The following is a 16,056-nucleotide window of genomic DNA, read 5'->3' as shown; positions in this document are numbered from 1 at the left end:
TGCACTCTTGGCAAGCCAGCCACAGTGTAAGAAGTCTGATTACCCTGAGATCGCCATACTACGAGGAAGCCCAAGCTAACCAGTGGTGAGGACACCTGGAAGAGAACTGAGGCCCCAGACATATAAGCCAAGTGGATCTGTGGCAGGTGGCCCCTCGCTGTTTGAGCCAACCCAACTATGCACATGGAGCTGGAGATACGTTGCCCCTGCCAAGCCCTGCTCAAATTGCATGATCTTAAGCAGATCATAAAATATCAAGTCAGTGAGTTTTGGAATAATTTGTCACACAGCAAAGGATAACCTAGACAGCCACCTTTTCTTTACTACATTCTGAGAGGAGGAAGCAAAAGCCAGGAGAGATCACAATAGATACCTAATAGCTAAGCTGCAGCCACCCCCAGGCTCAGGATTCCCAAAACAACGTTCTGTCCAGAAAGATTTAGTTGCCAGGATGCAACTGCTGCTTGTCATGTTCAGAGGCTGGTTTCTAAGGTGAGAGGACATCAAGGTCCCCAAGAGCCCTCTTCATGCCCTAAGCAAATGGAGTTGATGAACAAGACAGCAACATGGCAATCCTGGGACAATCTGTTCTGGCCAAAAAGTCAACAAACCAAAAGGCTCTGAAGCCAAGAAAGAAAACTTTGGCACAGAGAGGTTAGGGAACTTACCCAAGGTCACACAGCTAGTGAGAAGCAGAGCTAGATCCTGAAACCAGGTGTTCAGACTCAGAGTCTAGACCAGTGACCAAACACCAGTGTTTTCTAACACTTTGATAGTGACCCACAATAAGAATTATGTTTTATAATGGGCCTCTGTATATATGGGTTTGGGTATAGATGTGCGTTTAGATATACACATATCTATCTATAAATAGATCTATCTATTTATCAGTATGGATACCCATGTTTACATGTCCATATCTATCTATCAATCATCTATAGACATGGCTATCCACACCTATCAACTAAACAGAAAGTTACACAAAGCAATATTTACTATTACTATATAGGATATTCTCTTATATTTTTATTTTTGTCTAGTTCATTTTTTTTTAATGCTGGTCACTACATGGATTTCATGAGCCATTGAATGGGGTTATAACATACAGTTTAAGGGAAAAAAAAATTCACCTATAATGATTTAAGATAGCTCTAAAATCAGACTGATCTGAATTTGAATCTTCCTAGAGCAAGATTCCACTTCCAAGTCAAGTGACTTTGGGCAAGATGGTAGATTTCTTTAAAGCCTCAGTTTCCAGGACTTCCCTGGTGGCACAGTGGTTAAGAATCCGTCTGCCAATGCAGGGGACATGGGTTCGATCCCTGGTCTGGGAAGATCCCACATGCTGCAGAGCAACTAAGCCCATGTGCCACAACTACTGAGCCTGCGCTCTAGAGCCCACAAGCCATAACTACTGAGCCCGCGAGCCATAACTACTGAAGTCCACGCGCCTAGAGCCCATGCTCTGTAACGAGGAGCCACCGCAACGAGAAGCCCATGCACCTCAATGAAGAGTAGCCCCTGCTCACCACAACTAGAGAAAGCCCGTGCACCACAATGAAGACCCAACACAGCCAAAAATAAATAAATAATTTTTTAAAGCCTCAGTTTCCCCAGCAGTAAAATGGGGATAATAATAGTACCTGCCTCGTAATGGTGTTGTGAGAACTGAGTGGTAGGGACAGCTCTTGGCCCAGGGCCTGACATATAGCAGATACTTAATGCTGCACCTATAGTTCAGCACAGGACTCAGCATACACAGGCACTTAACAGTCACACTGAGGCTGCCACCACAGAACACTGAGAAAGGAGGCACACACCCAAGACTGACCGGGGCAGTGGGCTCCTTGGGATTTCCCGGGCAGGGGAGCAAGATAAGTGCTCCCACCATGCACTAAAAAGGCAACCTCGTTCCTGGTTTGTAGTAGTTTTCTGACATCATCTTTTTGTTTTTGAAGTCTATCTAGATCCGTAGGGGAAAGAAGGGTAAAACAAAGTCGAGGTCAAAAACTGCCCTGTAACAAGGTTACCTCTGGAAGCCAGGCCTGGAGTGGCCTCAGTACCCCAAGGTAGCACCCCCAAACCTACACAGTGGAGCGCCGTCAGCCAAAGCCTCCGTCAGAGGGGCCCACCAGCCTGCGCAGACTTCTGCAGTTAGAGATACACCCTAGGCCTGAGCCCATTTGGGAGGTTCCGGTCTTCCCCAGCCTCACCTGTAGCCTGATGGTGGCCAGGCCCATCCTGCTGACAGGGACTTTTATGCTCTGCCCTATCCTCTCCAGGGCCCCAGCTCTGTACTCAAGCTCAAGGCCAGGGGCTTGGGCAGCACATGGCAGACCAGCCAATCAGCTCCTGGCTGACACTGCTTCATGGGACCAGGAGGTTCTCCCCAACCTCCCACCCAGCCAGAAAGGAGAGAAGCTGGAGTGATCGGACATCGATAAAAATAAAACTGTGGAAGATTTGCAGCAGGTGGACGAAGAACCAAAACAGGTTGCAACATAGAGCATCGCGTCCCGCAACCCCCAAGAGCTACCCACCCCCGGTGCCGGACCGCGTACGTCTGCCTGAACACCTCAGAGACTGGATTCCGTCCTAAGCCAGACACCCAGAAGCGGGTTGAAGACTCTCTACTGCCAGTGGTGCCTCCTAGCCTTTGCACTTCCCAAACCCTTTGAGATGTTTCTACTAAACCTTTCATCACCTGGCTATTTATCCTTTGGGTCTCAACACCTTAACTCCCCAGTGCAAAGTAGAACCCTCCTCATTCTCTCTCACCACACCCTGCTCTTCCCCTTCATCACATTTAGCGCACATCTGGGTGATCGTTAGCTAACCACACGAGAAAGCTGCAAGACAAGGGGTGACGTCTGCTTTATCCTCCCTAATTTGCCAGTGAACTCACTTCAATCCTCGAACAACTCCATCAGGTAGCCACCATGACTACCCGTTCCACCAGCTGTGAAAGTTGAGGATCAGCAATGAGCCGTCACGTGGCCCAAGGCCACTTGGCTGGGGAGAGGTGCGGCTGGAACGTGGACCCAGGAAGTCTGATTCTGAAAGCTCTAAACACACTCCTGACACCTACTACATGCACACGCTGGGCCTCAGTATAAAGTGGCCCAAACCACATCTATACTGTACTTACCCCACCTGCCCTCCCATCCTGTTCCCCGGAAACTGAAACATACTATCCACGACTCCCCAGCACCCAGCCTTGGCTTGGTCTGTACCCTCTGCCTTGGAGGCAGCCTGAATCCGCTCTCCCTTGGCTGGGCTCAGGACTTAACTTGCTGAGCTCGTCTCCTCGTCTGTACACGGGGTGAATAATACATGTAAAGAATACATGTAAAGCATTAGGCACTTTTAATATTCCCTTGTATGTACTATTATCACTGACATTCATACCCCACCAAAATCTTGTAGGTCTAAATCAACAATCACAAGCCAGGCCAAATCCAGCTGTCTGGGTCCACCTAAAAAACTGTTTTTGAAAAATTTTATGTAGTTGATGATAATTTTTTAAATTAGAAAAATTTCACATAAAAATCCAGGTAGCTGGGATTCTTTTAACGAGAGAATGGCAATACCAGGGCCACATTCCCACGTGACAACAATTGGCTGGGGCTGAGGGACGCTGTTCTCTTGACTCAGGACATGGGCTCCCCAGGGCACTCTAGTCCCCCCACCTCCCAGGTGTCTCCTTCCCAGCCTGCTGCGTTCACGAATATGACTTCTCTGGCCTTTAGATTCTGAGCCCTGGTCCCAGTCTTACCGTCCTTAGAGCCATACTGACATGCCACCTCCTTCAGAAACACCTCCCCGAATCTCCATAACCCTGTGTCTCTTCCTGGTCTTATAACTGTAAGAGCGAACTTGTCCTGAGCACTTACGGTGCGCCTGACATTACAACTGTTTTGCAATTTGAGTCCTCACAACTGCCCTGTGATGCAGGTACTATTATCATCCCTGCTTTACAGATGAGGAAACACAAGCAGAGTTGATTATTCTATTGCCATCCCCACCCCCATCCATTCCCCACCCTCTCTGTACTGCCCCGTGCCTCCAGGAAGCTGACCCTGTGGACCAATTCACTGGAGCTTTCTGGCCTCTGGCTTCTGAATTCAGCCAATGCGAAGCCCCGGCAGGAAACGGGAGGATACGAGATGGGAGTTAGGGTATTTCTTCTCCACTCCCTCACTACTTCTGTACCATGTCTCTGACTGTGGTTAATCCTCCATCTTTATAGCTTCTGCCTGGTCTCCACCCATCGTCAGCTGTGGTTCCTACAGGGATGCAATCTAAAATATTCAACATTTCCTCCCCTGGCCCTTTCTGCCCTAGGGGTGGTAACAGCTTCCCACTGTTGCCAGGGACCATCAGTCCCTGGGTACCTCAACGCCCCATAAAGTATCCCTGAACCCTGCCCATACCTCTGGAAGCTAGTTTCATTTAAACTCTCTGGAGTGCATCTGTTTCCCACTAGACCCCTGGCTAGGGGTCAGAGGTTCGACACTATGCCCAAGGTCACACAGTTAGAAAATGGTGCAGCAGGGTCTGAACCCAAGACATCGGGCTCCGAAGTTCTTGCTCTTTAAGCACCACCCTACACCGCCTGATGTCCTAATCTACTTCTCCTGGTCCTTCACCTGCTTATGGCCTCCTCAAGAGTCCCCTGGGTGACACTCGAGAACCAAGCACTGTGCCTGGACCAATGCAGACCTTCCAGAATCTCTCACTGAGCCCACAGAATATAGTCACTTGATTCCTCTTTATCCTCCAAAGTATTTTTACAAGGGAGAGCCCATCACCACATTCCTTCTCCCCCCAGATCACAGGGCTCACCTCTTTCCTGCTGGCCCCTCACACAGGCCCTTGACACACTTGTCTCCCCTCTGGACAAAGACCACGCTCCATAACATGGCTGAGAAGGGCCCCAGGCCCAGGCTGTGACCTCTCTTCAGCCAACTGAACTTCAACCAGCATCTCAAATGAACCACCCTCTTCTCTACAGGACTTTCTCACACGTGTCCGGTCGGTCCGGCAAACACTCATGGCTGTTACATGTCCTCTCCCCTTGCCCTGCTCACCACCACCCCTCCCCCCACGCACCTTTGGCCTTAAATCACAGCTCCTCTGAGACTACCTCTGACCCTGGACCAGTTGGTACTTCCTGCTCTAGAGCCCCCAGAGCATCCTCTAACATTCCCTGAACATTGTCCTCATTATTCGAGAGCTACCTTCCCAAACCATGAGCCAATCAAACACGAATATCAATGCAAAGTAAAATATTAGCAAATCAAATACAGCAGCATTTTAAAGCAGCAGCCTATCATGGCAAAGAGGGATTTAAGTTAGGAGTGCAAAGAAAGTTGAACACTAGGAAATCTAGTTATGTAAATCATGCATACAAATCATACATTATACTAGCAAAGAATCACCAGCTCCATCAACACCCCAACAGCATTTGATAAAATTCAATAATTATTCCTGGTTTTAAAAATCCTAGCAATCCAGGAGATGAAGAAAGCTTTCTTAACTAGATAAACAATGAACATCATACTTAATAGTTATTAATCTGTTGAGGAGATTCTAACCAATGCAATAAGATAAGAAAAATAGATGAGAGGCAAAGATGAAAGTTTAGTTCCACTAAACTCCAAGTTCTATGAGGCAGGAACTATGTTCTATTCCTCATAGTTTCTACAACATCCTACCCATGCTCAAATATCTGTAGAATGAACAGCCATCCAGATTAGGTCCGATTCCTATTAAATGTTCTCAAAGCACCCAGCACTTCTCCTTTGAGGCATAAATCACAGCTTAGGTTGTGTAATTCTTGTAATTCTCGTGTAATTAGGTTGTGTAAGTTTTTAAAAATGCTTATCTTTTCCTACTAGAGTGTAAGGTCCATGAAAACCAGGACCATGCTCTACTGACAGAGCAGATGTATAACTGGCCTAAAGTAAGTACTCAATATCTATTGCACAGATGCATGAATGACTTGAATAGAATGCATTTACTACATAGTTTCTAAATTATAATAAATGATTTTATCCTACTTCTCAGCCAGAAGATCCGAGGCCCAGAGAAGGGGGGGGGGGGGTTCCTTCAGCTGATGCCACACCACTGTGAAGCCCACCCACTACCCTGGGATCCTCTGAAAGGCGTCAGCCACACACAAACCGCAGCCCACATGGCTCAACAAGTAAGGAAAGTGAAGCCCAGAGCAATTCCTCAGAGCCCTCTAAAAAAACACACATCCAGGACGCACCCCGGAGGGCAGAGCCGTCTGGCGAGAGCTCCTGTGTGCCGCCCTTCTGGGGCTAAGGATGACTTCAGTGGAGGGACCTGAGGCTTCCCTCGCGAAGCCCCGTGACGGGTACCCACATGGATAAAGAGCCTCCTCTGCTTTCCCGGGGAAGTTATCAAAGAATTACTTATGTCTCTGGAAATGCTTGTTTGGAAAAGGTTCTCCAGCCCACCTGGGCTTGGCAGGAGCGGCAGCGTCACCAGGCCTGCCCTCTGGGGAGGGATCAGGCTTTCCCTCCAGCTCCTGAAGGGACTCGGCCATTTTTCATGCACAGAGTCTGAAGCCAGCCATAAAGAAGCAGGCAGCTTCCCAGGATAAACGGAGCACGGTGACATCAAAGACTGCCTTCCAGATTAAACAACTGAGGCCTTCAGCTCTCTCTGGCGTTTCTTCCAGGATATTCTGGGCTTCTGCCTCAGTTCTCCCTCGGATGGAATGGCAGATATTTTGTTTGTGAGAGTCTGAATTTTTTCCTTCCTCTGGGAGGGGGTGGGGAAGGGAGGGGGGAGAGAGAGCGAGAGGAAGAGAAAGAATGTCTGTGAGAGACAAGAGCCACAAAAAGAACATGCGTGAGTGGAAAAGAGAGCGGTAAGTCAGGGAGGCAGCCGGAAGTGCCTGCTTTGGAATCCAACGAGCGACCTAAAAATTCCAAAGTTGTGAACCTACAGCCAGTGAGTGAGGCTGCGAGAACCCCCTGAGCAAGGAGGACTGAGGGGTCCCTGACTCACCAGCGCCTGCAGATCTCTTCGTGGGCCCCTGCCTCTTGCCCAGAGAGTCAGGCTGCATGCCCCTTCCTCAGACACATCTGGTAAACTGAGGCAGGAGACCCTCCTCCCTCAGGCACAGGCTCACAGCAGTTCTGGGGCAGGATGGGCTCTCTCTGGGATTGGCTTGTCACTGCCTCTTGTCCCCTGGTTCTTAGGGTGCCTCCCTCTGCCAATCCCACCGCTCAGGCTACCACATCCTACCATGGCTGGGCTTCTGACCCTCCTCCCCCGCAGGGCAGCAGGGGCCACCCCTCCACCCAAACAGCTGGAGTAATGCCCCAAGTCCCTGGGCGTGATGCTGCATGCAAATCAGCCCTACAGAGCGCGCTGGTGGCTGCCCGCCTGGCTCCGCCCCACCCACCTGTCCAGAGGGGAAGGTAGCTCACACGTGCCAAGAGCCACTAACATGGGGGGCTTTGCAGAAAGAATGAGCACCAGAGAGAGTTCCAGACCCCACAGGCTGCAGAGCCACTTGGAGCCCACAGTCCCTTCTCAAGGGCCCAACCCAAGCACCACGCATTGTCCATGGACACTAGCGAGTGAGGGGTCTCCCCCAGCTCCCACTGCACAAACCCATCCCCTCTTCCCACACTTTCTCCCTCACTGCCTCAGCTTCTCCGGAGTGTTAATGTCTGCCAGTGTGCCGTGACCACGCTTATTCTCTGTCTCCTTTATCAGACCGGAAGCTACAGGAGGACAGGCACCACAGCTCTGTGATTTGCCACTGTGGCCTCAACGCCCAGCACAGCTAGGGAATCCATAATTAATAACAATTCATTATTGATCATAATTAATTAATAGCTGAGTGTCTGAAAGGAAAGGCCTAATTCCACTCTTCCCTTTATTCCTACTTCCAGCTCCACCTGGCTGGGGAAGAGAACCTGGGGAGGAAGAGGCAGGGATGGTGACCTACTCTATCTCCATCCATTCAGCAAATATATCATGAGAGCCCACCATGTGCCCCAGGGCTGTCACAAGGAAGATGGACTCCTCAGAAAGTGATTCTTCCATTGCTGACAGCTCAGCCTTGCTGTTTTAAGCCCTCCAAGGGACAGTCTGGCCCCTGAGCCCAGGGGCCCAAGCTTCCTGTTATGAGGAGGAATTCATTCTGTCTGTCTATCACCCACCTCCTCTCCTCACTTCTGACACTCCCACTGGGTGAGGGGATGGAACCTTCCCCAAGGCTAGGAGCTTGTGGGACATGCTGAGGTTCCCCCTGAGTTTGTGACAGTTTGTACAAGATATGAATGTAGAGGGTCTGTTCCTGAGTTCGAGGGACACAACACACACACAGCCTGACTCGGGGAACCAGTGTCCTTCTCAAAGAAGAACAGTTTCGAAGGGAGGATAAGGCACTCCTCGAACCTCTACCAGAGACCCCATCACAGAGATGCATTAAAGCACCCAGAATGACACCCTTGCCCACCTCCCACCTTCCTGAGGGATCCAGACCTACCAGAAACAAGAAGCCCCACCTGGCACTCTGCCCAGCTCCAGCTTGCCCCAGCTCTCCTCCCCATTCCCCAGGGGTCCGGAAAGCTGCCAGGTGGGGCTATGAAGCTGGCCTGGGTGCCAGGGGCAGAGGGCACCCTCCGTGGAGAACTCAAAGAAGCCAGTGAGCGGAGGTCCAAACGCCTCCACTGGCCTCAAAGCAAATCATCTTTTAATTCTGAAACACCAAATATTTAATTTATGCCTTACCTCAAATGTCAAGTCCACCTCCCGGCACATAGCTTTGAAACCACGTAAGGAGGCCTAACACTTTCCATATGGTGAAGACATGGGGCCTTCTAATTGTGCCAACTGGTATCATTCAAGGGTAATTCCCCTGGAATCCGGCACCCAGGCAGCAGCTGGGCCAGCCTCCAATCTCATCACCCAGCTCCACACGTCCCCACGGGCTCCACCAGGGCCTGCACCCTCCCAATCTTCCCTAGACATCAAAATGCACTAGGTGCCCCCTAATCAAATTACCGAACCGCCTGGCAGCCACCTTTGATCCAGAGGCAGACTTGCCTGCACCGAAGCTCTCAGCCTGTTTCTTCAGGCGGCTCTGCCATAAAAGAACAAAAGGACCAAACTGGGGGGTGGGGGAGGGGAGGGTCTCAAATCCAGTTGTACACATTCATATATGCGCACGTGTGCACACGCTGCAGGCGCGTACACAGACACGCAGCTTCTGCTTCTCCGCGTGTTCTCCTATCGACATCTCTGCGTCCATTACGCTCCTGCATCCGCCTACTAAACTTGTTAACTTCACCCATTATATTTTCCAGAGCCAACATTTCCAGTTGGTTTTCTTTTGTAACTGCCTGTTGCGGCTTCGTGTTTCTGATATTGTCCTTTATCTCTGAGATTATTATGCTTATTTTAATTTCTAATTGTTTAGCATATTGTTGTCTGGCATACAAATTGTTCACGTATCAGTCATCTTTTGCAGTACTTGTACAGGTCACATTTCTCATTATTTTTCTCTGCCAAGCTCATATTCCCTTGAAGTTCAGCGTGTACCCACTGAAAGGGCAGAAGCTCTAGCCTGTGTCCCTCCAAGTGAGGCTACAGAGTATGGGGGAGGGGGAGCCTCTGGTTTCATAATATGGGCCCCCATCTCCACCTCTCCCAGGGCCTCAGGAACCTGCCAGTACTTTTCTCCCCACGTTCTACTTTCAGTGAAGAGTTATCTGCCAGAACCCTGCCAGGGATGACCGTGTTATTACACCCATTTTTTAGATGAGCTAAGTAAGGTAGACAAAGGTAAAATGGCTTATACAAGGTGACAAGCTATTGTGGCCGAGACTGACCTCATTTAGTTTTGTATTTGGGAGGGCAGGCATGGGTTAAATTGCCGGTGAGGTCACCCTCTCATATCCCAGGATCTTGCATGAAACTCAGACCCAATTTAAACATTTACTAAGCTACTCGGGCTCCCTCAGAGAGGAAGAGGGCAAGCAGGGGCCCCTCATGCTTCTGCCTGCCCCACAGCCTGCCTCATCCCAAAGTACTCGGCAGCCGGCCAGGGTGCCACCTCTCAGGAATGAATAAGTGCGACCCCCTCCAGGCAGATGTTCTCGTGTGGAACTTTACCACACATGGTTTCCACTGTCCTAGAAAGTACTCCAGAATGGGAGAAAACCAGAGTCCACACCAGCCGGCTGGCAACTTTACAGGGTTATGAGGAGGATTAAGATAATGTAAGCAAAGTGCTTGACACACACAGGCGCTTAATAAATAGTAGTTACTGTTGCAGTAAAAATGCTGGTTGGATGAGCCATGAATGTGCCCCCCGCCACTTTGGTGAAAGGCCGGGTGACCGAGTGGACACAGAGGCCAACCCCAGGACGGGTCTGGGGCTGGTGAGGGGACCTCTGCCAGTCCTTGGAACTCAGCACACTTTGGAGCCCACGCCCTCCTACATCCTGATGAGATAATGGAAGAACCTGGAGCCACCCTTTCCGTGCCACTGGAAATCACAGAAATTAAACAGACCGGGGGTTGCCTACTGCTATCCTGTTCAGTATCTCAACATTTCCCAAATGTGGGGCATTCCGTTCTCATCCACAATTTTGACCAGCTGTACTTAATATTTTTCTCAGAATTGACTTTAGACTATCTCTTTCCACTTAGCTCCCTCCTAAGCAATAATATCTGCGAATTCAAGGGTTTTATGTCCCAGTTATTTATTTTTTTCTGGTTAAAAAAAAAAATGTAACTCTTAAGATAAGAAATATTCCTCCAGGTACCACTTGAAATCACCTCACAGGCCTCCACGGTGCAGCCCCACACCCTGGGCTCACCCTGACTTCTCCCTGGGCCATCCCCACCTCTGCAGGCTCAGGAGTGAGGCCAGCGGTGGTGGGAACCCAGGCATCCAGGTCCCAGTCACCAAGCACAACTCTCAAGGCAGCAGGGATTCCCTCCCCTTAATATGTTGGATGGCAGGTCCCACGCTCCACCACCCAACATATGTCATGCTGATGGCTCTGTGTCTCACATCTTCAAAAGTGCTTTGAACAAACACTAATGACCCCTCAGCATTTCTCCGAGAGAGGGGGCTGGGAAAGGAGGGGGCAAGCACCATCCCATGCTGTCCTCAGATGGGGGAAGAAACCAGGCAACAAAATTCCGTGACTTTACCAAAGCCACAGTCCTAAGCTGGGGCCCCCTCCCTCCCCTCCCTCATTTCCCCCAATGGCAACTTTTACTGGCTCACATTCCTCTTGCTGGGAACACTACTATTTAATTAAAAACGACAGACTTTTGTTTTCCTCTCCTTCCTTCCTCCTCCCTCCCATCCTCCAGGACTGGATGCCAAGGAGACCTACCAAAAACATGCGGGTAACATTTGTTATGGCTTTGAAGATAAAAGTCAATTGAAGTAAGCCCTCGCTGTATTTCAAGTTTCCCCTAAAGCATGGAGCAAGCTCCCTGGCAGTTTAGGAAAGAAAAAAAAAAGCAGGGGGGACTGCAAATAAATGTCATTCTGCAGGAATACTTTGTAAAAATAAACAGGCTGAAAAAACCCAAAACTTGATTAATGGAAATCCACTCAGTTGGCCTCTGTCTTCAGCTGCAAATGCATTTGTTCATATGGCTAAATCGGATCATTTTCATTGGGCTTTAAATAAATAAGGAGATCAAAAACTAGAAATGGTGGGGGAAGAAAGGGAAGTTTGTAGTTCTGTTTTTAAAGGGCCCCAACTGCAGTGCCCCCGCCCACCAAGTTTTGGCCTTTCCCGGGGGACAGCAGCTCCAATTCTAACCCAGCCAACAGATGAAGAGAAATGGAGAAGAGAAGGCCCCCAGCTCAGCAGTGGCAGTGGAGGAGGAGATGGGAGCTTCTTCCTGATGCAGGGGTTATTTCATACGTGCACAAGAGTCGACTTTATCCACAGGCTCACCTCCTCCAACTGGCTGCACCCAGTCCAGGTCCCACCACCAAATACATACACACACACACACACACACACACACACACACACACATCTGAAAAGTCCACTGGTCCCTCCCCAGCCCATGGACAAGACCAAAGAACTAACCAGACCTGAGACTCAGTCTGTTCTCCTCTAAGTTAAAAAAAAAAAAAATTAAATGTCACATCAAAAAGTTGATTCATCCTTTGATCCTTGGCTTGCTCGAGTTCCACGCAGACCATCTGAAAGCCCTGTGCAGAGTTCTGGAGCCCATAGGACATCTGTGAACACCAGTGCCAGGCCAGGAGCTGAGGCTGGACTCACTCACTCCCCTGTCACATCTACTGCTCCCCTAGGAACAACTCCAACCTCAGGGACCCACTGGGGGAGGGCTAGGGGCAGGCCCAGGCTACAGCAGAATGAGGCCCTCTCTCTCCTTGTGGGCCAAGCCAAGGGGTCTCCCAGATCTCAGTACCCCCCAAGTTCTGCCCGCCACCAGATCACAGCCGGCTCTACTGGGGCTGCAGGACAGATAGAACTGAGGAATGTCACGCACTTGGAACACATTCAGAGGCCGGCACAGTCCTGCCTTCCACCCAGACACCCCCAGATGCCTTCCCACTTCCCTAGCCCCAACTCCAAATCCACCTTTGAGCGCTGGCCACAGAAACAAGGTAGAAGTCAGAGCAGGCCCCCAGATCCCTCCAGCGCAGACAAGCTTCCCCATCAACTGGACCTGCACCACCACATCACCTAGGACATTCCCCCCCGCCCCACGGCAGCCCTCTGCCCCCAACTGAACAGGAGACTGCCACCTGTGTCACCAATAAGGTTCCCCAAGGCAGGGGGTGTACAGGGTCATATTGGTGGGTCAGGGGCAGCTGAGAAGGGATTTCTGGACTTAGAAGCTGCGCCGAGAGGGTGCTAAAAGTTGGGGTTCGGGGGGTGGGTATGGAGAAGCATCTCTGAGGTTGAAAGGGACGTAGGTGGGGATCGTACCCGCGTTCCTCTGCCAACGGTGCCAGCCGCCCGCAGCTGTCGGGATCCGGAGCTGCCACCCGGGCAGCGCTGCCTCCCGATCCACTCCTCAATGCCTTTCCGAGCCCAGGCGGCGCTCGCAGCGAAGCTGTCACCTGAGGCGGGGACGACACGAAGCCCCTGAGTCTGGCCCCTAGGCTGAAAGTTACCCGAGAGAGGAGAGAAAGAGTGGGCGAGGCAGAGGCAGCAGGGACCCGGAGGGTGTTGGGAGCCGCGCACAATCCGAGAGAAGGACGCAGGTAATCAGGAGAAGGGAGTTCAGCGAAGCCCCAAGAGCGGGGATCCAGAGCGGAGCCAAGGGGGAAGCAGGACCCCAGGAAGACGCGTCTGGGGATCAGAAGAGCGAGCGCCAGAGGCCAGGACTGAGGAGGGGAGGGATGAACACGGGGTGAGGGGAAGAGGGGAACTGAGCGTCGGGAGAGGGGGCGCAGAAGCCAAGATCTCGGGAGAGGGGGCTGGGGGCCAGAAAGAGAGGGCGCAGACTCTTGGAGAAGGGGCTTAGGAGCCTGAAAAGGGGGTGCAGTGAGTGCGGGGTCGGGGTACCGCAACAGGAGGGGTTGAGAGTCAGAAGAGAGAGCACAGGATAGCGGGGAGGGGGTAGGATGGACAGAGGAGGGGACACAAAGTCTGCTCCAAGGAGAGGGTTTGTGGGACTGGTGACTGGAGTAGCGGGTGGGGGTGGCCCTGGTAATAAGATCCGCGGGCTAGGCCATTCCGCCGCCGTCCGCGGTGCTTCCCAGTCTATCCCCCCCGGTCCGTGCCCCGCGCGCCCCTACCTTCCGGGCTCTCCCTGCGCTTGCACACGGCGGCTGCAGGCACATCGCGCGCGGCGGCGGCGGGAGCCGGAAAGAAAGGAGAGGCAGAGAGTTAGCAATCGCGGGGACGAGGGCGGCGGGGACCAGGGGGCCGGCACGCGGGCGGGGACACTGACCCGGCTTGGAGTGAAGTTTCCCCATGCTGGGGGCGCTGCGGGAGGGGGCGTCCCTAAGCCATGCGCCCGGCCCGCGGGCCCTGCGGCTCGCCGCGCCTCGCTCTCCTCCTCCTGGAGCAGCCCCGAAGCTGAGCGGATCCTGAAAGGTCGCCGCGACACGATCCTGCCGCCGTCGCAGCGGCCGGACTGACGCCCGGGCGCGCCGAACCCCTAGCCCGCCGCCGCAGCCTGCGCCTCCCCGCGCGCCCATTGGCCGGGCGCGGCGCATCAAAGGCGAGGCGGGCCGCGGAGGGAGAAGCCTGGGGGCGGGGCCGGCGGGCTGGGGGCGGGGCGTGGAGAGACGCTGCAGGGCTGGACACAGCGCCCCCCTCCAGGCTGCGGTCTCTGACCCGGGCCTGGGGCTGGGGACCCGGGACTGGGGACCGGGGGTGGGGGGGTGATGGGAGGCGGAGGAGCTCTGGCCAAGAGGAGTATTGGAACAGACACCCTCTTGGGTCCTGCCCATTCTGCAATAACCGCTCCTCTGGCTCGCGGGGCTGTGCGTTCCCTCCGCTCTATTTTTTCTGGCAGCGGACAGGAGGACTCAGCGGCTCCACTTTACAGGTGATGAAACTGAGGTCGGAGAAGAGACGCTGCTTGGAGCGCCCGCAGCGTTGCCCCTTCCGTTGCACGATCGGACTTTTGCAGAAAGTGTTCGCTTATTACCCGCCCCGTGCCCGCCCACCTTCTCCTCCGACTCTCTACGTTTTGATTTGGTTGTGCCGGAGAAGCCCCCACTGCGCCTCCGGCCAGCTGTGGACCCAGCCAACTCCCGGCGGCTAAAAGTGTCCGAAAGCCACGAGCTGCCAGCCAATCGCTGTCCCCGCATCCCGGGGCCCGTGGGTGCCCGCCGGGGGTCGGGGCGCGCTGCCAGCTGTGCAGCCCGGAAGGGGGTAACCGCTGGGTCTTTGATCTTCCTTGGTTTCCGCTCCCCGCTGCAGTTCGCCAGACCAAGGGCTTGTTTGTTTTGTCTGGGGAGGTCTCTGCGGAGGGGAGGGCGACATCAAGGGGTTCCACTCCACCTTTGTGGTTCTCAGAGAGAACGCCTGCTCTTCTAGGGACGCTGTGGGCCTGTTAAGTTCGTCCTGGTACTCGGTAGCCTAGGCGTGGGGAAAGAAAACTCTGTGCTAGGACTGAATTCTCTGTGTGAGCCTCAGTTTTATGGTCTGTAAAATGGAGGCTCAATTCTGCCCTTCTTGCCAACTCCTTAGAGGGGCACTGCCGAAAAGGAAGATAATGTGAGCAACATATGTAATTTCCAAATTTCCTAGTAGCCACATTTTTTAAAAGAAGTCAAAAAGAAACATTAAACTTATTTTAATATATTTTCTTTAACTTGATATATCAAAAATGCTTTAATTTCAACTTATAATGAGATATTGTACATTCTTTGTTTTGCACCGTTTAAAACCTGGTGTGTATTTTACACTTAGAGCACATCTCAACACAGACGAGCCACACTGCAAGTGACCAATAGCCATGGGTGATTGGTGGCTACTGTATTGGACATCATAACTCGGGGGCATCTACATGTCTCAAAAGGATATTGGGAACTGCGTGGCCCTCCAGAGTCATAAATCCCTTCACCTAACAGTGTCTTACTTCCATTCTCCAAACTTGCTTTCTACACACCCATGTGTGTGGAAATGAAGGTTAATCTTATAAGCAGGTACATTAATGCTCATAGCAGGCTGGTTTCATTTGAGGAGTGCTGGGACCCCCCCAAAACATTATTATTGTCCATTTTATATCGCAGTTCTCTATTCAGTACCTACTGTGTGTCAGCCATCGTCCTAAGTCATATACAACTCTTACAACCACTGTTTGATGCAGGCTCGTACTTATTCTACAAAGGAGGGAACTACTAGGCTCAGAGAGGTGAAGTCACGTGCCCAAGGTCACACAGCTAGGCAATGACCTGATTAGGAACTGAACCCAAGCCCCTTGATTCCATTGCCCATGTTGTTTTTACTACACCAGGCTGTCCCAACACTGTCCAAACTTAACATTCCACCATTAGAGAGAGAGTCACCCATCTGGAAACAAATACTGATTCAG

The 16,056-nt window shown here is 51.9% G+C and overlaps 1 protein-coding gene across 1 annotated transcript in view; it reads right to left on the bottom strand.

Moving 5' to 3' along the window:
* NKD1 (NKD inhibitor of WNT signaling pathway 1) overlaps window positions 1-13,984 on the bottom strand; it is an 84,428-nt gene extending 70,444 nt beyond the window's left edge. Inside the window, exons 1-3 of the mRNA XM_065899311.1 lie at window positions 13,960-13,984; window positions 13,805-13,837; window positions 12,990-13,123 (exon numbers count right to left, since the gene is read on the bottom strand). Coding sequence (XP_065755383.1) covers window positions 12,990-13,123; window positions 13,805-13,837; window positions 13,960-13,984 — 192 coding nt within the window. The remainder of the gene's footprint in view (window positions 1-12,989; window positions 13,124-13,804; window positions 13,838-13,959) is intronic.
* Between the last annotated feature and the right edge of the window lie 2,072 nt (window positions 13,985-16,056).

This window comes from Phocoena phocoena, chromosome 20, assembly GCF_963924675.1.
Source record: "Phocoena phocoena chromosome 20, mPhoPho1.1, whole genome shotgun sequence".
In the NCBI taxonomy this organism is placed as follows: Eukaryota; Metazoa; Chordata; class Mammalia; order Artiodactyla; family Phocoenidae; genus Phocoena; species Phocoena phocoena.
This window is presented reverse-complemented; position numbering and strand designations above follow the sequence as displayed.